General features: G+C 56.1%; 1 protein-coding gene across 1 annotated transcript; it reads left to right on the forward strand.

The window, feature by feature from the left end:
- Positions 1 to 2,297: 2,297 nt before the first annotated feature.
- Positions 2,298 to 25,220, forward strand: LOC137225850 (myosin-7). The gene is made up of 40 exons (XM_067739886.1): positions 2,298 to 2,400; positions 3,587 to 3,639; positions 4,067 to 4,275; positions 4,534 to 4,677; positions 4,968 to 5,124; positions 5,299 to 5,326; positions 5,952 to 6,060; positions 6,143 to 6,235; positions 6,339 to 6,402; positions 6,820 to 6,918; positions 7,153 to 7,256; positions 7,919 to 8,057; positions 8,164 to 8,282; positions 8,391 to 8,540; positions 8,824 to 8,994; positions 9,584 to 9,893; positions 10,164 to 10,231; positions 10,566 to 10,653; positions 11,287 to 11,404; positions 11,550 to 11,673; positions 11,956 to 12,092; positions 12,340 to 12,595; positions 13,224 to 13,466; positions 13,616 to 13,792; positions 14,636 to 14,781; positions 16,119 to 16,209; positions 16,913 to 17,302; positions 17,534 to 17,660; positions 17,819 to 17,937; positions 18,718 to 18,914; positions 19,459 to 19,642; positions 19,816 to 19,981; positions 20,112 to 20,236; positions 20,805 to 21,113; positions 21,354 to 21,557; positions 22,666 to 22,791; positions 22,992 to 23,267; positions 24,173 to 24,268; positions 24,390 to 24,524; positions 25,086 to 25,220. Exons 3-40 carry the CDS (start codon positions 4,075 to 4,077, stop codon positions 25,101 to 25,103), a joined length of 5,808 nt encoding a protein of 1,935 aa, XP_067595987.1. The 5' UTR covers positions 2,298 to 2,400; positions 3,587 to 3,639; positions 4,067 to 4,074; the 3' UTR covers positions 25,104 to 25,220.
- The last annotated feature ends 662 nt before the right edge of the window (positions 25,221 to 25,882 follow it).

The following is a 25,882-nucleotide window of genomic DNA, read 5'->3' on the forward strand; positions in this document are numbered from 1 at the left end:
GCAAAGGCACTGGCTCTAAGCTCAGGCCTGGATTTCACTTCTACAAACAGTTGAAGAGAGCTGTCTGGAGGAAGGATCTTTGTATTGGTCACTGTTAGATGCTTATTGACTAGAACAATGTCTGGCGCATCGCTGTTCCATAAATACTCGTTGAATGAAGGAATCAGCTGCTCCGTCTTCAAACAGTAGCGAGCTGAAGGAAGAGAATCATGATGGAGTCAGGAGTAGGTGCCGGAGGGCTGGAGAAACAGTGGGCATCTTTAGGACCTCAGACCCTCCAGTCTGTCTCCAAATTGGGGCACTGGAGCAGAGAGCCTAGAGGCAGACAGGCGAGTACTATTCTGAAGTGGGGTGTGGAGAACAGTAACACCATAATACCTCAAACACAACGGGAGGGAAACAAAGTACGATTGATTTACTAACTGTAGAAAAGGCTTTCCAGTTCCACGCCACAGAGGCTGGCCCATGATGAAGATACTGCCTTTGAAATGGCTCAGCTACCTCCCAAACACTCTTTGTGCATCTATGTCTGAGCCCTGGGAAACCAGGGAGGGGCCGCAGCTTTAGCTTGGAAAGATGGAGGGGTGGATGAAAAGAGATTTTGCCCTTCATCACCAGTCCTGAGGTCCCTACCAGTGGACCTAATCGCTCAGCACCTGGCAGGGCCTGGTCGGGAACCCCCAGAATTTGATCTGCTGAGCAGGGCCTGTGGGGACTACCCAGCAGCTGCGTACCTTGACACTGCGGAGCTGCGGCTGCATTGGACGCGCAGCCCCTGCGGTTCACGGTCCGCCCCCCACTTGCCTGCTCCCTGCCCCTAATGCTGCTCAGCGCCCTCACACTGTGTCTTGGTTATCAAGCAGCCCTCACCGAGGCCCCCACTTGGATTGGCCCTACCCTGCGGCACCGGCCCCCCCCGCCCCCGCTTTCAAAGTGTACCTGTGCTGCACCCCACCCCCCAGCCTGCGGCTCTCCTTCCAAGCAGACTAATCAGATGGAGTGACCCACGTGCTCTGAAGAGCTGTGATTGGGAAGGAGGGGGAATTTCAAACCAAACCACGCAGTGGTTGCCTGGACACGGAGCCAGCGAAGCTTGCACACCCAGTTGCCGGAGGAGTGGCATCGGCTACGTTCTGTGCTCACAGGCTGAGCCCCAGCTCCCTTTCCTCCCCTCCTCTGTGGCTTCTCCTCAGGCCCCCAGGGAGGTGGGAGATCTTTCCTGTCCCTCTGCCCAACTTGCCAGAATACCAATCTCACCAGAGCCGGAGAGATATCACCCCACAGAACACAAGGTGGGTGTGGGCAGGCACCGCTGTCTTGGTTAGGCATCTCCTTCTAGATCAGGGCAGCTGTATTATCTATGGCCCTGGGCTAGGGCATTATGTACCTGTGGGCAGAGCTAGGAAAACGGGCAAAAGGCTCCAAACTAGGACCATCAGGCAGCCGGGTCCTGCCCTCCGCGCACAGTGGGTCCTCGAATTCTTGGACTCCCAGCCCTCCTTCCCAGGCCTCCCTCCACAGGCTGGGCTCCATCTCCATCTGCTGAGCTCCTCTCCACCGCCCTTGAATCTTGCTGCCCTGACTGGCTGCGTGACCTTAAAGAAGGCATTTCCTCTTTCCATAAAGTGAAGGACTTGGACCCATCACTAAGACCTGTCTGGCTCTGAGGCTTGGTGACCTCAACACATTGCCCAGCCATCCAAAGAAATCAGTGCCCGAGCCAGAGTCCCCATCTCTAAGCTCCCTGGTCGTCGTTCTTGCCATTTGGCTGGGAAACCTCCTTCTAGCTGCCCCCATCTAGCCCCTACCCTGGGCCCAACTCTGCCCTACCCCTCTGCTGCTGACACTCAGCCCCGTCCTATCTCACAGTTGGATGCAGGACCCAGGCCAAGGAGTAGGAAGGACACTGTGCAAGAGGAACCAGGCTGGTCCTGGGGGCAGGGGCCCTGAGGGCAGCAGTGTCAGGGGCCAGGAGAGCACGGAGTCAGGGGAGACGGGGAGCAGAGGGCCAGGGCCCTGCTTGCCTGAGGTCATGGTGGTCGTGGTCAGTTCCCTCTCCTGCCAGCTGTGGAATGTGAGGCCTGGCCTGGGAGATATTTTGGCTGTACTTGGAGCCATCCCCGCCCCCTGGAATCAGACCCTGCTCACTCCATGCCATAACAATGACAACCACTTCCAATTGTTTCCTAGCTGGAGGTGGCGGGGAGGGGAGCACGGTTTGGGAAGGGGGGGGGAGCCTGGGGGAAATGCTTCTAGTGACAACAGTCCTTTCTAAATCTGGCTGGGGACTGGGTGCAGGTGGGGGTGGGGGGCGCCCTGCTGCCCCATATATACAGCCCCTGACCAGGTCACTTCCACAGCTCTCTCCTGCACTCTGTCTTCTTTCCTTGCTGCTCTCAGGTAAGAGCGTAGAGCTGGGGGCCTTTCTCTGGGAAAAGGGGCCCCAGGTTTCGAAAGGAGCTCCCTAGGAACAGCAAGCTGTATGCAGGGCTTCATGCAGAGTGCCAGGTCCGGTCACTGAGCACACATGGGAAGGTCTAAACATGCCTGTATGTGCCAGGGGAGTGGGGGGCTCATGTGTTACAGGGGGAGGTGCGTGTATCTGAGCATGTGGGACCGGAATGCACAAGAGGGGTGTGTGTGTGTGTGTGTGCACACGTGTGTGGTGTCTGAATGCATGGTGAGGGAGGCTATGTACCTCACTGCCTAAGACACAAAAATATCAACTGGGAGACATGTTTATGATCAGGCCCGAGGACAGGCAGGTCCATCTGTGGGGAGGGGCAAGAGGATGGCGGAGGACGATTGTTTAGGAAGTGTGCGCATAAATGCTAGGCTTGCGATGTGTAACTACCCACGTCCATGCACGTGGAGGGGCTCGTGTGCACAACTAGGAGTCGAGCCCACTGCCGTGTGTGTGCCCCCTGCAGAAGTTGTCCCCAGGCACAGGCACGTGGTGTGGCTATTCCTGTCTTCGTACCCTTGACACTGTACTTGTGCTGTATACATACTGAATGTGCACGTCTGTTGTGGAGAGCGTTCGGCTGTACCATGGGTCTGTCTACAAGAAGAGACCCACAGCAGCTCCTCTCTGACAGTGTTCACCACAACTGACGATAAAACGGGGACAGGAAGGATGAGAACTGGCTTTGGAGTCCTGAGACTGGGGTTCAAGTCCTGGCTCCACCACTTATTGTTACGTGTTCTTGGACAAGCAAGCCGGTTAACCTAGATTTCCTCCTCTGTAGAATGGGGTGAGGACTGAGTAGGAGCACGTGCATAAAGGTGCTCTGTAGGCTGTAAAGCCCCAAAATGTGACCACTGGTTGTACATCAGGTGGCTCAAAAAGGCAAGCTTCACTAGATGGGGGTAGGCAAGGGTGGGGTCATCTGCCAGGAGTGAGGAGTGAGGGGCTCATTGAGTTGACATCAGGAACCTGGGCAGGGAAAGCAAGAGAGAGGACAGGACCAGAGAAGCCACCACCACCACCCACCCACGTTCATGCCTGAGATGGAGGGAAGATGAAGGGCGGGGCCAGGGCGAGGCAGGGAAGTAGTCCTCACCAGCCAGCCTTCCTTCTCTCCAGGCCCCAGCCAGCTTGACCCCCTTTCCTCTCGAAGGCACATCCGAGAAGCCAAGGTAAGGAGAGCTGAAGATGGGGTGTGGGGGATCTGGGAAGACACACAACTCTAGTTTCTGCCTTGCCTTGGGAGCATGGCTTGGTGGCCAGGAGTTCTTACCTGTGACTAGTGAGGGAGCCAGGGAGGGATGAGGCTCAGAGACGGGTACGGTGGGTATAGTTAGCTTCCTGCTCGCAGAAGCCGGGGACACTCCTCGCTCCTCTAGGAGACCCCCAGCCAGGACAGACGTTAGCCTCCCCGCTCTGCCCCGACAGGTTTGCTAGGGAGTTCTCAGGCTAGAGGATGAGCTCAAGGAACGAGGGACTCTCGGTGACCCCTCCTGAGCCCTGAGCACAGTGCTAGGCTTCGGGGCTCCTGCTGAAGGGGAGAGCCCCGAGAGGGGAGTGGGGGGGAGGGCAGTCAGCTCCTTTTCCCTCCCGCTGCAGGCCCAGCCATGGGGGATGCAGAGATGGCTGCGTTTGGGGAGGCCGCCCCCTACCTGCGCAAGCCGGAGAAGGAGCGGCTGGAAGACCAGACCAGGCCTTTCGACCTCAAGAAGGATGTCTTCGTGCCTGATGACAAAGAGGAGTTCGTCAAGGCCAAGATTTCGTCTCGAGAGGGTGGCAAAGTCACCGCCGAGACAGAGCGTGGCAAGGTAGGTGGCAGGGCCGGTGTGAGAGGCCACCATAGATGCCCCCCACACCTGGGTGGCCAGAGAGGGGTGCCACCAGGATTGCCCTTCCTCTGGGTAGGGACCTACTCCCTCCAAATAGCCCTTCTCGTCCCCAGCATCCGGTCTTTCTTCTCTGGGACCCTGGGTCCTTATCTCATGAGCATCGTCGTCCTGTAACTTGCCCAAATCCTATCCCTGCTGAGGGGGCTGACAGCAGGGCCTGCACATGGGCTGTTGCAGACGGTGACCGTGAAGGAGGACCAGGTGTTGCAGCAGAACCCACCCAAGTTCGACAAGATCGAGGACATGGCCATGCTGACCTTCCTGCACGAGCCCGCGGTGCTCTACAACCTCAAGGAACGCTACTCAGCCTGGATGATCTACGTGAGTGCACCCCGGGACATCCCTCTGAATCTAGTGGCTTCCTGCTCCACGTAATTCCACCTCCTGGAGTCCCGAGAGTTTCTGTCTTTTGTGCCCAGGCAGTATTGCACTCTGTCCCAATCCTTGCATCCTTGGTGCAGTTCTAATACCCTGAGGGCTGGGATTGCTCAGATTGAGCGCGTTCATATGTTTTCCTTTCTCTTCCTCTCCTAAGACCTTTCTGTAACTCCGAAAACCGCCAACCCTCCCCCTTCATCACTGGCAACTCACTCCTCGTTTTCCTCCCCTAGACCTACTCGGGCCTCTTCTGCGTCACCATCAACCCCTACAAGTGGCTGCCGGTGTACAACGCCGAGGTGGTGGCTGCCTACCGGGGCAAGAAGAGGAGCGAGGCGCCGCCCCATATCTTCTCCATCTCCGACAACGCCTACCAGTACATGCTGACAGGTGACAGGCCCCAAGCAAAGGGTTTCCAGAGGGCCCTTCCTCCTCTGGAGGGGTTCAGGCCGCTGGGAGTTGCCGAAGAGAGGCAGGGAGCTGGGGCGGGTTGGGGGGTGGGGAAAGCCAGATGGAGCATCTTATGTGGCTCCTGACTTTTCCTCCCCATTTTCCCCCCACCAGACAGAGAAAACCAGTCCATCCTGATCACGTGAGTGTGGCTCCTACCCGTTCCCTTCCAGAATCTCCCTGAGCCCAGCCCCTATGAGGACCACAGCCCCTGTGCATAGACCCACAGTTCTCTTTCCCTCCACCTTCATGCCAGCTCTGATTTCTTCTCTGGCCTTCACCCTGACCTCTCCTTGCTCTCCCCCTTCCTTTCTGCTTCCCATCCCTCTCTTATTTTTTCCTCTCCCATCTCCTTCACTCACGCCCCTCCAGCTCATCACTCCTTTATCCATAATCCCAGTAACACCACATCTTCTTCACCTCTTCATTTTCTTTCATCGTTCCCTTCGCAAACCTTCCGCATTCTTCCAGCCCCACCCATTCTTTTCCAAAACAGCCCAGGCCCATCTCCTTTGATTGACCTTGCCCAGCTAAGACCAGGTTCCACCTGCCCAAATCCACACCTTCTTTCAGCATCCTTCCTGGTTGCTACCCTTGACCATATGTACGTCAGAGTACAGCTGTGTGTTTGAGATGCATATTACCTGGTGGCTTCCTGCTTCAGGGCTCCCCCTGCCAAGTAAAACTAGGCAATCTCTCCTGAATTTAGGCTTGTTGGTCTCAAACAATGTTTGTTCACTGCCTAATAAGCCCAACTGTCCCAACAGTGGAGAATCCGGGGCAGGGAAGACGGTCAACACCAAGAGGGTCATCCAGTACTTTGCTGTCATTGCCGCCATTGGCGATCGCAGCAAGAAGGAGCAGGCCTCAGGCAAGGTAGGCCTACTGTCCTGCAGGGGCCTGCACTGCAAAAGGGAGGAGGAGGCCTCTCACCCGCCACCCTTCTTGACCTCTGCAGGGCACCCTGGAGGACCAGATCATCCAGGCCAACCCCGCCCTGGAGGCCTTCGGCAACGCCAAGACCGTCAGGAATGACAACTCCTCCCGCTTCGTGAGTGGTCCCTGACTTTGGACTTGGGATTTGGGCTGGTCAAGGGATGGTGTCAAGTATGAGCCTTCCCTCAACTCATCACCACTCTTCTCCACCTCTCCAGGGGAAATTCATTCGAATCCATTTTGGGGCCACCGGAAAGTTGGCGTCTGCAGACATAGAGACCTGTGAGTGCCAGGGATCTGCTAGGGCTCAGCCTGAGCTCATCCTCATTCTAACCATCTCCGTTTCAACCTCCCTCTTTGTCTTTCTCTAGGGCCCTGCCCCTCAGGCTCTCTCCCTCTCTCCACCTCTGTGTCTCTAGGTCTATATATTCGTCTCCTTCTGAGACTTCCTCTGGTCTTTCTCCATCACTGTCTCTGCACATCTGTGTGTCTTTCTCTGGGACTTTTCTTGGAGATCATTTCTCTCCTTCTGGGACTCCATCTCCATCTCTGTGTGTCTGTGTATGCGTCTCTCTCCCTCTCTTGTCTCCCTCTCCCTCTGTCCTTTTCTCACTACATTTATCATTCCTTTTTCTCTATTTCCTTATACTTAAATCCCAACCTTTTCTTCCTCTCTTTCTTCTCCCCTACTATTCACAGACCTTCTGGAAAAATCCAGAGTTATTTTCCAGCTGAAAGCAGAGAGAGATTATCACATTTTCTACCAAATCCTGTCTAACAAAAAGCCTGAGCTGCTGGGTGAGTCACAGCTACCAACCGAGACCAACTATCTCCATGGCAACCTGGTCACCTCGGCTTGTGGCTGCTTGTTGACAGGCCCTGGGTTTATGGCACTGCTGGATTCAGTTCTGTGGGATGTAGGACCCTGTTAAGCCCTGTTCATGTGCTTTTCTGCAGGTCATGTGGCAGATAGCCCCAGGGAGGGCCAGGGGTTTGCACTCACATTCTAACCACGTCTTTCTCCCCCGCCAGACATGCTGCTGATCACCAACAACCCCTATGACTACGCATTTATCTCCCAAGGAGAGACTACTGTGGACTCAATTGATGATGCAGAGGAGCTTATGGCCACTGATGTAAGTGCATGAGGACCCAGCTGAGAGGCGAGGGGATTGGCAGTCAGGGGTAAATGGGGCCAGTTCACTGGCCCACGAATAGAGCTAAGACACTGGCTGTCTGTTGTTCAACGTGGTACGGCCCTCCCTGAGGACCAGAATGTGCCCTATGACCAGGATGTGCTGGGGTACGGGTGTGGTTAAGACAGGGCAGGCCAGTACTTGGTGTTTTCAATCAAAGCAGAGAGGGTTGAAAGCCATGGGACAGAGAAGCAGACAAGCGAAAAAGCAAGGCATTACCAAGGGAAACGGGGTAGTGGTGGTCACGCAGATGCCGTGGGCCTGGGGCAGGCTGTCAGGTAAAGAACGGGTATAGACACATATGAAAGGTCCAGGTGGGGAAGCAAGGGGAGGGCCTAGAAGAGGGGTAACAGTAGGAAACATGAGTGGGCAACCCTCAGCGCCTCCAGCGCACAGCCTGACCACTGACGCCGGGGCTGAGGCAGTCCACACCCCACCCAGCTCTTGCACCTCCCGTCTCAGTTTTGGAGTTCCCCACTGGGGACGGGAGTCTCAGAGCTCACAGGGATTCGGGAGACAAGATCTCTCTCCAGTTCAAGAGGGGTCTCACTTACCTGCCATACTCCCATTTCTGGCTTCCACCAATACGGGCCTGCCTACAGAATGCCTTTGATGTGCTGGGCTTCACATCAGAGGAGAAGAACTCCATGTACAAGCTGACGGGAGCTATCATGCACTTTGGAAACATGAAGTTCAAACTCAAGCAGCGAGAGGAGCAGGCTGAGCCAGATGGCACCGAAGGTGGGAGTCAGGGATGCGGGGAGCAGCTGTGGAGCCCCTGAAGCCTACCTCTGCAGAGGAGTCATCGCATCCTTTACCAGCTTTGCTACCTGCCCTTTCCTTCCAGAGGCCGACAAGTCCGCCTACCTCATGGGGCTGAACTCAGCTGACCTGCTCAAGGGGCTGTGCCACCCTCGGGTGAAGGTGGGCAACGAGTACGTCACCAAGGGGCAGAATGTCCAGCAGGTGGGTCACCTTCAGAAGTTAAATGGGGGGCTAGCATGGTGCAGTGGGAGCTTTGCAACTCACTCTTTCCTACCACTCTCTCATCGGGGCCTCTCCTCCACCTTCCAGGTGGAGTACGCCAGGGGGGCGCTGGCCAAGGCCGTGTACGAGAGGATGTTCAACTGGATGGTGACGCGGATCAACGCCACCCTGGAGACCAGGCAGCCGCGCCAGTACTTCATAGGCGTCCTGGACATTGCCGGCTTCGAGATCTTCGACGTGAGTGGGGAGCCCCGGGGCCGGGAGAACAGTAACTCACTGGTTCGCACAGGCAGCCACCGCTGGCTGAGCCGGCTGCAGGCCAGGCGCGGGGACGGCGGTGTGCTCTGGTGGAGACGGTCATGTGTCTTCAGGGCGCCCTCCCTCCCCGCCCTGACAGGGGAGGGGAGGGGCGGGGCCAGCTGCACCCCTTGCCGGGCTGGACGCGGCCCTGGGCGCACCGCATGGGCCACGGACAGCTGCCCGCCTGACCCGCTCCCCTCCCCCACCCCCCGCTCTGTAGTTCAACAGCTTTGAGCAGCTCTGCATCAACTTCACCAACGAGAAGCTGCAGCAGTTCTTCAACCACCACATGTTCGTGCTGGAGCAGGAGGAATACAAGAAGGAGGGCATCGAGTGGGAGTTCATCGACTTCGGCATGGACCTGCAGGCCTGCATCGACCTCATCGAGAAGGTGCCGCTTCGGCCCCTCCGCCTGAACTCTCCACTCACACCCCACATGCATGAACGGCCCAGAAAAGTGGCAGACCCCTCTCCCTTCTGGGAGATCCAGACAGCAGAAGAAGCCCGAGCCCTAGTTCCCAGAACCTTGCAGGAGAGGGTGGTGCCTGGGAGAGCTGAGTTTCCAGAGGCTTGAGAGTGGACACACGGAGGACGGGCACCTCAAGGATGGCCTCCCATACCAGTGTGCTTGCGGCCCTGGTTTACCCATCAAGGAGCAGGAAGTTTGAGGGCGGCACAGGGGTGCATGAGAGAACACCTATTTTCAACCCCATCATCTCAGGGATCTGGGCGATGGAATGGTGTGTAAAGCACCTGTAGCATCCACATTCCCAGACTTTCACAAAGTCCCTCCGAAATCAAACAGAGCCCCACCTTGGGAAGGCTTGAACAGGTGCCAGTCAATAGACAACTGTACTCAGAGCTGACACTGCTACCTAATACCCAAAGGAGCAGCTCCATTTGCAAATACTGACCCTAGAGCAGGGTCCATCTCCATCTGCTTAAAGCAGGCTCAGTGATGCTCTCCCCTCCACCCTCAGCCCATGGGCATCATGTCCATCCTGGAGGAGGAGTGCATGTTCCCCAAGGCCACTGACATGACCTTCAAGGCTAAGCTGTTTGACAACCACCTGGGCAAGTCCAGCAACTTCCAGAAGCCACGCAACATCAAGGGGAAGCCGGAAGCCCACTTCTCCCTGATCCACTATGCCGGCACGGTGGACTACAACATCATAGGCTGGCTACAGAAAAACAAAGACCCCCTCAACGAGACGGTGGTGGAGTTGTACAAGAAGTCCTCGCTCAAGATGCTCAGCACCCTGTTTGCCAACTATGCTGGATTTGACACACGTGAGTGGAGACTGGGACCCAGGGGACTGGGAGAAGGACTTCTGCCGTGGTTCTGAGGCAGGTCATGTGCTACACCCCACCACTTCCATGTCAGGCTGGGCCTCAAGCTTTACAGGTTCAGTGAGATAGAATTGGGTGGAGAAGCTGAGGCACCCACAATGAAGACCCTGGCCTGCAGGCTAAATGTGAAGAGAGGTTGTGATTCCTCACCCCCTGTCCAGACTCCCCACGTGCACACTCGTCCCATTTTCTCGACTCTCCTTCCCACAGCTATCGAAAAGGGCAAAGGCAAGGCCAAGAAAGGCTCATCTTTTCAGACCGTGTCAGCTCTGCACAGGGTGAGCATGTGGCCCAGCGCCACCCCAGTCCCGCTTGCCCCCTGCCTGGTTCATCCCCAGCTCCTGCCCCTCAGTCTCTTCAGGCCCTTCCTGATCCTGTCCACCCTGTCTTCTCTCCCCTTCATCTGCTGGCCTCGTCTCCCACTCCTTTCTCATCTCACCTCACTTCACTGTCGCTCCTGCCTCCCATCCTCTCCCTCTCCACGCCTCCCCTAGCCCTCCTTTATCCTCTAGTTCCTCGAGTTCTCTCTGTCTCTCTTTCCCTTCCTTCCTCTCCGCTCACTTCTCTTTCTTTCCCTTTCTTTACTTTTCCCTCTTGGGTTTTGGGCCACAGGAGAATCTGAACAAGCTGATGGCCAACTTGCGCTCCACACACCCCCACTTCGTGCGGTGCATCATCCCCAATGAGACAAAGTCTCCAGGTAAGCCCAAGAAGTCGGGCCCAGCCCAAGGTTGAGACGCGTTGCCCCGGGGTCAGGGCCTTCTAGGTCACCTCCTGAGCTCCCACCATGGAGCTTTCCAAATCACACTCTTCTCCTCCCACTGCCCATGGAGTCTCACACACTACCTCCCAACTCGGCCACAGTGCTGCCTTACATTTGGAATGTGTAGCTCAGAGTAATGTGCAAGGCACTCTGATGGACATTACCTCACTAGTGCCTTACAACCGCTGGTGACACGTGTAAGGATTGTTTATCCCTTTCTGAATGAATCATAAGGAGATGGAGGAGTTCAGGTGCCTAGGTTCAAGGCCTGGCTCTCTTCTGATCAGCTCAGTGACCTCGGTCAAGTCCCTTAACCTGTCCGGGCTTATTTTATTCTCTAAAAAATGGGCTATATTTGCCCTGGCTATCACCTATGATAATAGGCATAAACCATCTAAAATAAGGACCGTGAAAGCCTTTCGGTTATTCTCAAAACACGGCTAGGAAAAAATACTGACTTGCTAAGGTTATAGGCCAGTACGTGGCAGAGCCAGGATCAGAACCCAGAACCCTTGGCTGTTAGTCCCGTGCTCTCTCAACACACTCCTCTCTCTTCCCCTCCTGCCACAGGGGTGATGGACAACCCCCTGGTCATGCACCAGCTGCGCTGCAATGGCGTGCTGGAGGGCATCCGCATCTGCAGGAAGGGCTTCCCCAACCGCATCCTCTACGGGGACTTCCGGCAGAGGTGGGTACCAGGGCCCCCCAGGGCTCAGGGAACAGGGGGAGCATAGGCAGCCTCAGGTGGGAGGGGAGTCTTCAGGTGGCCTCAGATTCTCTGGGCAGAGAAGATCAGTGCAGAACATGGGTAACTATGGGCACCTCCCTCCCAGGTACCGCATCCTGAACCCGGCAGCCATCCCCGAGGGCCAGTTCATTGACAGCAGGAAAGGGTCAGAGAAGCTGCTGGGCTCCCTGGACATTGACCACAACCAGTACAAGTTCGGCCACACGAAGGTGAGGAAAGGGAAGAAACAAACTGATTACAGGAAGACCTGTCTTGTCCTTTGACTCCTCACCTCATGGCTCCTTTCCTTTTACCAACCATCTCAGGAACATTACTGAACCACGTGCTAGCCCTCCCCATGGACCAGACAGCACTGCTCCCCCATGCCAGCTCCAGCTGCCATTGACCTCCTTCCTCCAGTTCTTTCCTGCATTGTTAGCCTCTCTAAGATAAGCACCCGCTCTTTTCCATCCTGCCTGTCCTAGTCATGTCCACACACACCTTCTCCACAGGTGTTCTTCAAGGCGGGGCTGCTGGGGCTGCTGGAGGAGATGCGGGACGAGAGGCTGAGCCGCATCATCACCCGCATCCAGGCTCAGTCCCGGGGTGTGCTCTCCAGAATGGAGTTCAAGAAGCTGTTGGAACGCAGGTGAGAGATCTCAAAAGGAGGTTCTCAGGTCTCTAAGGCCCAGGTTGGTTCAGGGCAGTATAAGGAGAAAGAGCACACCAGGTCTTCAAATGACAAAGGGGGCACAACACACATACAGACACAGGGTGGGCCTTGCTGTCGGAGTGTGGGATGGATGGAGGACAGGGCCATGACCCAGGAGCCAAGGCCTCAGGACGGGGAGGAGGGAGGAAGCTCTCTCACCAACCTTCTTGCTGTGCCCCTGCAGAGACTCCCTGCTGGTAATCCAGTGGAACATTCGGGCCTTCATGGGGGTCAAGAACTGGCCCTGGATGAAGCTCTACTTCAAGATCAAACCGCTGCTGAAGAGCGCAGAGACAGAGAAGGAAATAGCCCTCATGAAGGAGGAGTTTGGGCGCCTCAAAGAGGCTCTGGAGAAGTCGGAGGCTCGACGCAAGGAGCTGGAGGAGAAGATGGTGTCCCTGCTGCAGGAGAAGAACGACCTGCAGCTCCAAGTGCAGACGGTGAGGCTCCCGGGCCTCTGCTGGCTCTTCTGCCCTACACCTGCCCACATCCCCCACACACCCTGCACTTCCCCACCCAGGGGCTCACCATCTTGTGCCCTCATAGGCAGAGGATTCTGGAATCAATACTTCCAAAGACCTCCAAAGAGGTCTCTTGAGGGAAAGAAAGGGAAAGGGAGAAAGAACTAACTTAAAAACATGGGCTTTCCACCAGGGTTCAACCTGGATCCACAGCTTAATAATTTTGCAACCTTGGGCAAACCATGCATTATCTTTGAGTCTCAATGTCCTCATCTCTAGATGGGAAATAAAGCCACCCATCTCACTAGGTTGTAAATATGTAAAGTGCTGGCATCAACAAACACAGTTCCCTCCCGTTGATGGAAGAACCAGAGGAAGAGGGCCAGATAAAGAGACTTCTGGTTCCCTTCCTCTCGGCTCTCATCCCCCAGTGCTCCCATCACATTGCCCTAAAACTCTTCCTCTCCCCATCCTTCTGAGGTTCTTCTCAGCTGGGGAGATCCTAGAGCTCCCCTCCTATAGTGAGGGTGGAGCCTGTCCCTCCATGCACTTGCCAGGGCGAGGACCCCACCCACCAAACAGCCTCCCCTCTGTACCTTGCGCTCAGGAACAAGACAACCTGGCTGATGCGGAAGAGCGCTGCGACCAGCTGATCAAGAACAAGATCCAGCTGGAGGCCAAGGTGAAGGAGATGACCGAGAGGCTGGAGGACGAGGAGGAGATGAACGCCGAGCTCACGGCCAAGAAGCGCAAGCTGGAAGACGAGTGCTCTGAGCTCAAGAGGGACATTGATGACCTGGAGCTGACGCTGGCCAAGGTGGAGAAGGAGAAGCACGCCACAGAGAACAAGGTGAGGGCAGCTCCCTCTGGCTCCAGCCCGTGTCTCCTCAGGATTCCCAGACCTGAGTGTGGCCCAGGTCCTTGGCATTGGAGGTCTCCACAGATGTCTCTAGGTTGGTGACCTTTGACCCTAAAGGGGATGGGGTTCTTGGTCAACAGGTGAAGAACCTGACAGAGGAGATGGCTGGGCTGGACGAGATCATTGCCAAGCTGACCAAGGAGAAGAAAGCTCTGCAAGAGGCCCACCAACAGGCCCTGGATGACCTTCAGGCTGAGGAGGACAAGGTCAACACCCTGACCAAGGCCAAGGTCAAGCTGGAACAGCATGTGGACGATGTAAGTAGATTGTCACAAGGGCCTAGATATACCATGTCCATCTGTGCTTGTGTGTGTGCGTGTGTGTGTGTGTGTGTGTGTGTGTGTGTGTGTGTGTTTGGGGGGGTGGGGCTGGACAGTGCTCCCTCTCCTGACAACTTTCTAGAAGGGAGCTGGGGAATAGAAAAGGGGAGGGGTGATCAATTCTGATTTATATATCTTATCTTGCTGATGTGATCCACAGTAGAGATGGGCTTCCTTATTCCACTTGATGTTCAAGCCTATATGTCTCTCCCTTCAACCACGGGATTTAGAGGGTTAACTTGTAAGAACATGAAACATTTTCTTGGGAATTTTGTGAAGCTCCTCAAGGATGATCTTTGGACTTCTAATATTTTAGCCAGGATCTGATCCTTAGTGATCATTGTTCTCACACGTAGTCCTTTGAGCATATCTCTACTGAATCACTCTTTATCACTCTGTGTTATCATTACTGAAGTATTCGTCCCAGCCATAGACTGGAAGCTGCCTTTAGGTGGGAACTTGGATTTATTCAATTTTGTGCCTATAGTGCCTAATAGGGGGCCTGGTATCCAGTAGGTGCTTATAGGATGCAGAATGAATGAACATAGCTTTGGGATTTCATCCCACAGTCAATCATTCAATCATTTATCAAATAGTTACTGAGCATCCCTCCATGCTAGGTGCTCTCACAGTCCCCTGGCAACAACCGGCCCATTCTGGGGAAGCTTTCCCAAGTCTTGACACCTCTCAGGATTCCTCAGCCACAGAGGGACTTAGCTCCCAAATCACCAAATAAGGATGCTTGGCCTAACAGGGCACATTGGTCCTTTTCTCCATCAGCTGGAGGGATCCCTGGAGCAGGAGAAGAAGGTGCGTATGGACCTGGAACGAGCCAAGCGGAAGCTTGAGGGAGACCTGAAGCTGACCCAGGAGAGCATCATGGATCTGGAGAACGACAAGCAGCAGCTGGATGAGCGGCTAAAAAAGTAGCGTGTTCCCCGCCCCATCGCCCTTCCTCCTCCCCCGCCCAGCAGACTGTTCCGCCCATGGCAATATTAGCTGAGCCAAGACATCCAACCTCAGAGGCAACAGCCTCATGCAGCCTCCATAAGTAGGTGCAAAACTGTGGGCAAAGCCTCCAGGAAGAGGGCTTTCCTCCCCCAGACATGCACATCAGGGCCCGGCAGGCCTCCCTGGCAAAAGTCTAACCCGGATCCCTCAAGCCCTCTCTTCCTGCTGGGCCCTCAAAAGGGATGGAAAATAACAGCTCACCCCCTTTATACACAAGTCTCTTTGGAGACCAGTTGCTTAACACGGAGGAAACCTCCACACAAAAGCCTCTCAGGTAAATCCTTTCAGGTCCTTCACAGAGAGCCCAGAGGACCGCAGAGAAACGGCTCAGCCACCACGTGTGAGCAGGGCATGGTCTGGCTACTTCTTTGTTCAGTGATCTTGTGGTTCCAATTCTTATTGCAAGATCTTCAAAAATGTGTGGATCCACTTTTCACACCTGGCGAACAGTGAGTCTGTGGGGCATTTCTGGATGATCAAAGTGCTTTACCGTCAGGACTATGAAAGGCTGTGAAACTCATCCTGGTCTACAATCTCACCAGGAAACCTTCACACTTCCCCAGGCACAGTACTTGCTGAATGAATGAATAAATATATGATCCCAGTGATCCTCAAACCACCTTTTAAGAATGGTACTTGGGGCTTCCCTGGTGGCGCAGTGGTTGAGAGTCCGCCTGCCGATGCAGGGGACAAGGGTTCGTGCCCCGGTCCGGGAAGATCCCACATGCCGCGGAGCGGCTAGGCCCGTGAGCCATGGCCGCTGAGCCTGTGCATCCGAAGCCTGTGCTCCGCAACGGGAGAGGCCACAACAGTGAGAGGCCCGCGTACCGCAAAAAAAAAAAAAAAAAAAAAAGAATGGTACTTGAACCCCACTTACCAAAGAGGAAAGGAAGGCTCAGAAAGGTTACCAAGTTGCCCAAAGTAACAGTGACAGAATTAGAGACCATCAGAGCTAAAAGGGGCCTTTGAGTCGACCTAGTCCAACGCCTTCATTTTATAGACCAAAGAAGGGAGCATCTCGGAGCCCAGGTCCTGTCACTCCACCTACAGTGCTCTTCCTGTTATATTTCCTATTGAACTTCAATCCTTCAGCAGGTGTTACACTTTCAGGGACCTTACAACAGCCCTGGAAGCTGGGGGTTTTTTGATGAAATTTTGCTCCTCGTTTGTTTCATTACCATCTCCAACCACGGGCAGGCCCTCCTGGAGCCCAACCAGCCTCCCTTGCCTCACCCTCCCTCCTTCCCCGCAGGAAGGACTTTGAGCTGAACGCCCTCAATGCAAGGATTGAGGATGAGCAGGCCCTGGGCAGCCAGCTGCAGAAGAAGCTCAAAGAGCTTCAGGTAAGGTCCCTGGGCTGGTGCTCAGCCCCCCAACCCTCCTCCAGGCCGTTCTCTCCCAGCGTCACAGGCACTGGCTCTGTGTCTGTGAAGGGAGGTGCTGGGCCATCACAGTTCCCCTGTGGAGCACCTCGAGGAGGGCTGGCTGATCCAAGGATGACATAGGAAGAGATCTTGAAACACTCACGGGTCTGGGGACAGAAATCCCAGCTTCCTATATCAGCTGTGGTTCAGCTGGTGACTGTGGGTAGTCCACTGCCAATCTCTGGGTCTATATGTCCTCCCTTGTTCCCTGTGGCTTTTAAGGTCCCTTCAGCCCTGATGGTCTGTGACTTCAGTTCTTACCTCTAGAGTGAACGCTGTGTTGGGTCTTTAGTTGTCTGGTCAGACGAACGTGGCTCTCTCATTCCAACTTCTATTATTTTTGCCACAAAACTGCTTAAACTATCCCTGGAACACAGGTCTCTTTGTCCTTCTTCAAGAGCAAGCTTCAACCGCTTTCCTTCCAATAAAGACAATGTACAATGTTCCGGCCCAAACTCAGCTGTCCAAACCATCTCACCAAAATCCTGTTATTTCTACCTGTCCACTGGTGGAACTAAGCTGCCTGCTGTTCCAGACAGGCCAGGAGCCTTCTAGAGCCCTGGGGAGGGGGCTGTGATAGAGGGTTCAGGCGGTGGGTCTGAGGCCCCTGTACCCTGCCCAGGCGCGCATCGAGGAGCTGGAGGAAGAGCTGGAGGCCGAGCGCACTGCCCGGGCCAAGGTGGAGAAGCTGCGCTCAGACCTGTCCCGGGAGCTGGAGGAGATCAGTGAGCGGCTGGAGGAGGCCGGCGGGGCCACGTCCGTGCAGATTGAGATGAACAAGAAGCGCGAGGCTGAGTTTCAGAAGATGAGGCGGGACCTGGAGGAGGCCACGCTGCAGCACGAGGCCACGGCAGCCGCCCTGCGCAAGAAACACGCCGACAGCGTGGCCGAGCTGGGCGAGCAGATCGACAACCTGCAGCGCGTGAAGCAGAAGCTGGAGAAGGAGAAGAGCGAGTTCAAGCTGGAGCTGGACGACGTCACCTCCAACATGGAGCAGGTCATCAAGGCCAAGGTGGGCCTCTGCTCTCCTCTCCCCTCCTCCCATTCCCTCCACCTGCCTCCACTTTCTGTCCGTGCCTCCTCTCTCTTCTTTGATGGTTCAGCTTCCTGCTTCCCTTCTTTGACCCAGTTCTTGGACCCTTTTGTTCCTCCATGCCTTTCTCTTCCCTTCTCCTTTAATTGCATCACTCACACCCCTTCAGCACCCCCTACATAGATCGTATGACTCCCCTTCCTGTCTCAGGCTAACCTGGAGAAGATGTGCCGGACCCTGGAGGACCAGATGAACGAGCACCGAAGCAAGGCCGAGGAGACCCAGCGTTCTCTCAACGACCTCACCAGCCAGCGGGCGAAGCTGCAGACCGAGAATGGTGAGCCCCATCCTAGTCTCCCAACTTCCTGAGCCACCACAGGCTTGGGTGCACACACATATCTCTCCAGAGAATGGGACCTGAGGGTTAGGGGAGGGGTTGGGGGAGAGAGGACTGACTGACCTTTGAGAGTTGAGCGTGCCTCGGTGCCTCTCCAGGTGAGCTGTCCCGGCAGCTGGATGAGAAGGAGGCGCTGATCTCCCAGCTGACCCGGGGCAAGCTCACCTATACCCAGCAGCTGGAGGACCTCAAGAGGCAGCTGGAGGAGGAGGTTAAGGTGAGGCCTGGACTCAGGGCACTTGGTCCAGCATACTGGCTGGCCTCGCATCCACATCACTTTCTTTCCTAAGAATGAGGCTTGCCATCTACCCAGTATTTTCCCATTTTCCAAAAGGGATAATAGCCCAGACTCTACCACGCGCCTCCTTAATCTATTCCCCATGCGGAGGCCCTCTGTCTTTCTGCTGCTGTCTCTGGAGGGCATGAAGTAAGGGTGCCCAGGTCGGGGGGAAGCGAGGTGAGGAAATAAACTAGGGAGATGTGATGGCCTTCACTGGGTATAGGTATGGGATGCAGAAACTGTACAAGTGGTCCTGGGATTAGCAGAGCAAGCTGAAAACTGCAGAAAGAAACTCCACTGGTTCCTGAAATTCTTAGCACTTTGCTGGGCTCATGAAAAAGGGAAACGACTATGACTTTTAAAAAAGGCCAGGTCTCAAATCCTAACCTGCCTCTTAGAGCTTGGTGACCTTGGGGAAATCAACAAACCTCTGTGAGCCTCCGTCTCCTTCCCTGTAAAACAGGGGTGAGGATGATAACGCCTGCTGCCGTGAGGAGCACGGGGGGGACGGGCAGGAAGCATTTTGTAAATAGCGCAGTGCTGTACGGACTTTCTTTGCTTATAGTACTTAGTAAACTGTTCCAGGCCCACTAGGGATTTAGAGACAGGTGAGGCCACTAGGGTGTTAGTGCTGAAATTTAGGGTGAGGAGACGGGCAGGAACTGGAGTTGCATCACAGGGAAAGCTGAGCCCGCCTCCCGGTGCCGCCCCTCCCAGGCGAAGAATGCCCTGGCCCACGCGCTGCAGTCAGCCCGGCACGACTGTGACCTGCTGCGGGAGCAATACGAGGAGGAGACGGAGGCCAAGGCCGAGCTGCAGCGCGTCCTGTCCAAGGCCAACTCGGAGGTGGCCCAGTGGAGGACCAAGTATGAGACGGACGCCATCCAGAGGACCGAGGAGCTGGAGGAGGCCAAGTGAGTCCCGGGCGGCCTGCCTCTGGCTGAGGCCCCTGTGAGGGTAGGATGCAGCCCAGCCCACTCCTCAGTGGGTCTGGCCCAGGGGATGGATGCTTAGCTGTGTTTTGACCACACAGAGGACCCTGCCCTGGCCCCACCTCCTTCTCCTCTCAGGGAAGCTTTTTGCTCGCGTTATGTTTCTCATCCGAATATAAGACGAACAAAAGGTTTGTCTGAGGGCAGAGCGCTCCCACCTGGGGCAGGGTGCCATGGCAGGGGAGATGGGGGCGCTCAGAGCCCATGTGTCCTCCGTGTCTGCAGCCTAGAGCCTAGGGATGCCTCGCAAAGGGCCCTCCGGGTGCTGTGGGTCTTCACACCTCCCAGAACCTCTGCCTGCCCCGTTCTCAGCCCCTGGGCCTGTCCTCAGGTTTCTCCAACAATGCTTCTGAGTTTTCAAAGACTGTTTTCTACAAGCCTCACAATGTGTACCCTTGTCCAAATCCACACCCTCCATCCTCCCCACCCTCTCCCACCACTACCCCCCTTCCCCCAACACGGGCAGGAAGAAGCTGGCCCAGAGGCTGCAGGACGCCGAGGAGGCCGTCGAGGCCGTCAACGCCAAGTGCTCCTCGCTGGAGAAGACCAAGCACCGGCTGCAGAATGAGATCGAAGACCTGATGGTGGACGTGGAGCGCTCCAACGCGGCCGCCGCGGCCCTGGACAAGAAGCAGAGGAACTTCGACAAGGTGGGCCCAGGCTGGGGACTCGCAGCCAGGGGCCAGAGCAGGCGGGCAGGCGGGAGTCAGGAACGTCCTCCCAGGAGGCAGAGGCTGGGAGGAGGCTGAGCCCAGGAGAGGGGCCTGGGCGCCCCTGGACGTGGGGCTGGGGCTGCCCGGTGAGCCGCGTCCCGTCCCCGCAGATCCTGGCCGAGTGGAAGCAGAAGTACGAGGAGTCGCAGTCGGAGCTGGAGTCCTCGCAGAAGGAGGCGCGCTCCCTCAGCACCGAGCTCTTCAAGCTCAAGAACGCCTACGAGGAGTCCCTGGAGCACCTGGAGACCTTCAAACGGGAGAACAAGAACCTGCAGGGTGCGGGCCCAGGCCGGGGGCGGGGGCGGGGCAGGGAGGGTCCGCACGTGGCGCCACCCAGCGGCTCCTAGAGGCGTGCCCCCCGTTGGAGCCCGGCTGCCCCCAGCTGAGCGGCCCGCCCCTCCCACAGAGGAGATCTCCGACCTGACCGAGCAGCTGGGCTCCAGTGGAAAGACCATCCACGAGTTGGAGAAGGTCCGCAAGCAGCTGGAGGCTGAGAAGCTGGAGCTGCAGGCGGCCCTGGAGGAGGCCGAGGTGCGCACACAGGGGTAGGGGGTGCGCAAGGGGTGGGAGAAGAAGCTGAGCTCTAGGCTGTGGTCCCTGTTCTCATCTCCCTTTGTTTTTGTTCACTGCTCAATTCTCAGAGCCTAGAACAGTGCCTGGCACATAGTAGGCACTCAACAAATATTGTGGAATGAATGAATGAACCCGGTCACTCAGTTCCCTTCACACAAACATTTTACCTATTACATCTTAGACAAGATTTCCTGTTTCACTCCCCCACCCCCCTTCCATCTCTGCCTCCCTCTTCGGGTTTTTACATTCTGTGCCTGATTGCCTCGGTTTCCTTGGCAACACCACTCTCTTCATTTTCCTCTTTGTCTTCATAGCTTGCTCTCCTCTGTGAGAGCCTGAATCACCTTCTCTTAGGCCTTTTTCTTTCTTTCTTTCAAATTCTCTTTTCTTCTTCCTCCTTCTGCTTCTTTGACTGAACCACTTACACCACTCTTGAACTCACTTTGTATCCACGATTCATGGACAGACCCCTGCCCCCATCCTGTTCCCTGACTTCCTCGGACCCTCTCTCCCCACCCCACTCCAGGCCTCCCTGGAGCACGAGGAGGGCAAGATCCTGCGGGCCCAGCTGGAGTTCAACCAGATCAAGGCAGAGATGGAGCGGAAGCTGGCAGAGAAGGACGAGGAGATGGAGCAGGCGAAGCGCAACCACCTGCGGGTGGTGGACTCCCTGCAGACCTCCCTGGACGCAGAGACGCGCAGCCGCAACGAGGCCCTGCGGGTGAAGAAGAAGATGGAGGGCGACCTCAACGAGATGGAGATCCAGCTCAGCCACGCCAACCGCGTGGCCGCCGAGGCCCAGAAGCAAGTGAAGAGCCTCCAGAGCTTGCTGAAGGTACCTGGTGACTCTTGGAAGCAGGAAGTCACCTCACCCAGAGAGGGGCAGTGGCCGAGTTGGGGGGTGGCGTCCCATCACAGCACCAGATCCCTCCTGCCCCGGGGCCGTCACAGGCACCTCCCACAGGTCCCACCTGAGCCACCGCCAGGGGCTCTCCGCAGCATCCAGTTCAGCTGACGGCCTCCTGATGGGCCAGAGCCCAGCTGCCTCTCTCACGCCCACTCTCGTGATGCGCAGGACACCCAGATCCAGCTGGATGACGCGGTCCGTGCCAACGATGACCTGAAGGAGAACATCGCCATCGTGGAGCGGCGCAACAACCTGCTGCAGGCCGAGCTGGAGGAGCTGCGGGCCGTGGTGGAGCAGACGGAGCGGTCCCGGAAGCTGGCCGAGCAGGAGCTGATCGAGACCAGCGAGCGGGTGCAGCTGCTGCACTCCCAGGTGAGAGGCCAGGAGAAACCTGCCGAGCAGCAGAGCCAGGACACCTAGCGATGCTCTGAATCAGATGGCCTGAGAAAGCATATGTCCAAGCACATGGATCATAAATTATTTCATCTCTGGGACCAGCTCGCCTCTGTTGGTCATGGCTGCGGAACCACAACCTTGAGAAAGGGGTCTACACTTAAAAGCTAAGAGTGTCATGGTGGATTGGTGGTGCCTGGCAAAATCACAAATCTGGGAGTCGTGGAATGCACGCTGTTATGTGATATCCTACCTCTAGAAGACAGCCAGCCTCAGCTTGCTGTATTAAAATGGGACTTTTGGGCTTCCCTGGTGGCGTAGTGGTTGAGAGTCCGCCTGCCGATGCAGGGGACACGGGTTCGTGCCCCGGTCCGGGAAGATCCCACATGCCGCGGAGCGGCTGGGCCCCGGAGCCACGGCCGCTAAGCCTGCACGTCCGGAGCCTGTGCTCCGCAACGGGAGAGGCCACAACAGTGAGAGGCCCATGTACCGAAAATAAATAAATAAATAAATAAAATGGGACTTTTGGAGTTGAAAGAAGCACAACTGCATCTACTTGCAAACCAAATTCTCCACAGAACACCATTTTTCTGCAATCCCATACACACTGTTTTCAGCTATACTCGGTAATGAGTTTTTACGTCCATCTCACTGCACTGCCCTGTGGAGTTTTGTTCTGTAATCTAGTACATATGGGAATGACATCACCCACGGATGTGGTCCTCTCTTCCTTACCCCACTCCTTCTATAACTATAATCGCTTCCAGGATACAGTCCCTTTAACCAAGTTTCTCCCATTTTCCTTGGAATATTTTCATCCTCCTGCACAGACGTGTTACTACAGAGCTCAGGAGTAGAACAACAGACCCTTTCCTGCTTGAAGTCTTTCTTCAGAGCCGAGTCCCTTTAGATATAATGTCTAGAATATACCTATTTTCATAGGAAAAGAGAAAGCAGGTGCAAAACAAGGAAAATACTAAGAACAAGACATGTTTTTAAAAAATGACCAGTTCTAATTTTCTCTGGGTAAAAGTGTAGAATCAGGCAGCAAAGCATACATTCAATAGTTTTCTTTGCCTTTATCTAGAACACCAGCCTCATCAACCAGAAGAAGAAGATGGAGGCAGACCTGTCCCAGCTTCAGGGCGAAGTGGAGGAGGCAGTGCAGGAGTGCAGGAACGCCGAGGAGAAGGCCAAGAAGGCCATCACGGATGTGAGTGACCGCTCCCCTCAAAAGACTCGAACCAGGCCTGTGGGTCCAGGCCAGGCCACTGTGCTGTAACAGCAGTGACTCTGCCACTCTGTGGGTTTGAGGGCCTCAGGGAGCAAACGGCAGGATGGGAAAGAGGTGATCCTTAATGGGAAAGAAGAGGCCCCGGGGTCCTGTTCTTTTACGCTCTCTGCCGTGCACAGGCCGCCATGATGGCGGAGGAGCTGAAGAAGGAGCAGGACACCAGCGCGCACCTGGAACGCATGAAGAAGAACATGGAGCAGACCATCAAGGACCTGCAGCACCGGCTGGACGAGGCCGAGCAGATCGCCCTCAAGGGCGGCAAGAAGCAGCTGCAGAAGCTGGAGGCCCGGGTGCGGGAGCTGGAGAATGAGCTGGAAGCCGAGCAGAAGCGCAATGCAGAGTCGATCAAGGGCATGAGGAAGAGTGAGCGTCGCATCAAGGAGCTCACCTACCAGGTGCGGGCGTGGCAGCTGCTCTGGGGCCAGGGCCTCTGCATTATGGCATGAAACCAGGGTGACAGCCACCCCAGAGGGATGAAGTGTTCTCTCTTAGCCTCTTACAGGTCAAGGAGTGAGAGTACAGCCCCTGGCTGCCCTGTTTCTACCTCTGCCTGACCCTGTTCTGCCCTGAGTGTCCCCTGGCTCAGAGGGCAGTCTCTGAGCCCTTGGCCTTCAAGTTCCACCTCAGCATTCCCCCTCAGCCTTTCCCCTTCAGACACCAGAGCTCGAGCTAGAGCTCACCCTGCACAGATTACCAGAAAGCAAATATGTAGCCAAACCTTAGCCTGGCGTCATCACCACCAAAAAACACCAAACCATTTAAACGAATCTCAGAACTTTTCGGTTACTCAGGGAAGTGTAGACTTTAGCTCTTATGGTGTTTTCTAGAATCAGACTGTCAATCAGATTTTCTTTCCATTCCAATCCAGAGATTCGCCATCCCTCTATGCATACTTGTCCTTAACCTAGATCAAGTCAATGTCATTTCCCAGCAGCCCAGGAAACCCCGTCAGGCCTGCAGTCCCAGAGTTCCTGCCAGCACACGCTGGGTTCTAGAAACAGGGGGCTTACTCTCCATGGGCCCCCAGGACCCCCCAGGACCCCCCAGGGCCTGTGCACACACACAGTTTTGTGTGCAATTTCAGGGAGCCCATCCGCTCCCTAGACTCTTTCTTGGTACAAACCATTAAAAGTATTCATACCTTTTTGGGTAAGAAATTGTGAGGGGAACTCAAGTGTTTGGTGAGGATCCAGGAGTTGAAATGGGTCAGGATATTGCATTCAGGGTAAAGCCGATGAGTGGGGAAGGGGCTGCAGTGCTTCCCATGACCATGCCGTACTCACTTCTGCCCGACCCCCAGACGGAGGAGGACAGGAAGAACCTGCTGCGGCTGCAGGACCTGGTGGACAAGCTGCAGCTGAAGGTCAAGGCCTACAAGCGCCAGGCCGAGGAGGCGGTGAGTGACCCCGATGGGGCCCAGGCCTGGAGGAGGGGACAAGGAGCCGGCCCCCAGGCTGGGAGTCTAATGATCCCTGGCTCCTCTCGCCTCATCCCCCCGTCCCCCCGAACCCCCGCAGGAGGAACAGGCCAACACCAACCTGTCCAAGTTCCGCAAGGTGCAGCACGAGCTGGATGAGGCAGAGGAGCGGGCGGACATCGCCGAGTCCCAGGTCAACAAGCTGCGGGCCAAGAGCCGCGACATCGGCGCCAAGGTGGGTTTCCCGCATGGCAGCGCCCACACACACATCGGTCCCCCTCAGACAGAGCCCCTCGCCCCAGCATCCCTCCCCTTCATTCACCCCCACAGCTGAACCCCACGACCCCAGAGGCGGGGTAACTCAGTCCTCCACGATTTCTAGGCTTCTTCCCATTCTGACTACCAATGATTTTGTGAATCCCAGCCCTAGGGTGGTCAGCAAAGACCCCAACTGATAGACACCTAGTGTGTCCCAATTTCCCCCAACTGCTATTTCTACTTCTCTTCCAGCTAGTTTAGGCCTTCAACCTTGTAATTCCAACCTAAGGTGCACCTCCCAGAGGACCCCTTGTCCTCACCCAGGAAGCATCCCTCCAGCTGACCCCAGAGCCCTACCCTCCAGGACTTGCCCTCCACACTGACCCCTAGGACCCATCTCCCACCACCAGGGGGCCTCCCTCAGGCCACACGGTGGTCCTGCCCCCATCGGTGCCCATCTCCCCTTTGTTGCCTGTGCCCATCCCTGCCCAACACCCACCTCTCCGGAGCTAGTTTGGACTTTGTTTCCTTTCCAAAGGGCTTGAACGAGGAGTAGCTGTGCCACATCTCCTTGATCTGCCCCGTCCTGAGGGTGCAACGAAGCTCCCAGTCCTGGAGCCTGGAGAGCAGCCCCTTTGGAGGAAGCAGAATAAAGCAATTTTCCTTGAAGTGAGATCCTGCCTCTAGACTTTTCTTCGCAGTCTGCCAGCCACAGGAACACAGGGACATGGACGCGGGGTGGGGGTGGGTGCTCCGGAGGAGGAGTCCAGACCCAAGAGGCCTCCCTAGGGAGCCTGTGAGGCTCTGAGCATCCTGGTGCAGCCCTGCCAGGTGCTCCCCTTCACTTCCTCCTCAGCAGGCGACACCTCTCCTGCCAGCCCTCTCCCTGGCCCAGAGACCCTGGGAGGTAAAGGAGATTTAGGGAGGCCCTTAAGGCTCTCCTAGAGCAAGTGAGCCCACCTGCATGGCCCTACACCCCAAATCTGATCAACACGACCCTCACCTCTGACAATACTGAAGCTGGGCTGTGGGGAGGAGGTTTGGTGTGTAAGGGTGCCCCCTGAGGCATGACCCACTTGGGCAGGTGGGCCCCCAGCCCCCGTCCGCGGCAGGTATCTGAGGGACACAAGGACTTGCATCCACAGCCCACCCCCTTCCAGACACGGCCTCCATGGTCTCCAACCACCTCCCCACCACGACCAGGAGAACTGTACCCTAGCCCACCTTCCTCTCCTCCTCACCTCCTCCCGGGGCCTGGCCCTTGGTCCAAGGCACTCCATTCGTCTCCCTCGTTACTTCCCACGGTAGCTTCCGTTCCCGAGACCCTCCTCGTCT

This window comes from Pseudorca crassidens, chromosome 1 (assembly GCF_039906515.1).
Source record: "Pseudorca crassidens isolate mPseCra1 chromosome 1, mPseCra1.hap1, whole genome shotgun sequence".
NCBI lineage: Eukaryota > Metazoa > Chordata > Mammalia > Artiodactyla > Delphinidae > Pseudorca > Pseudorca crassidens.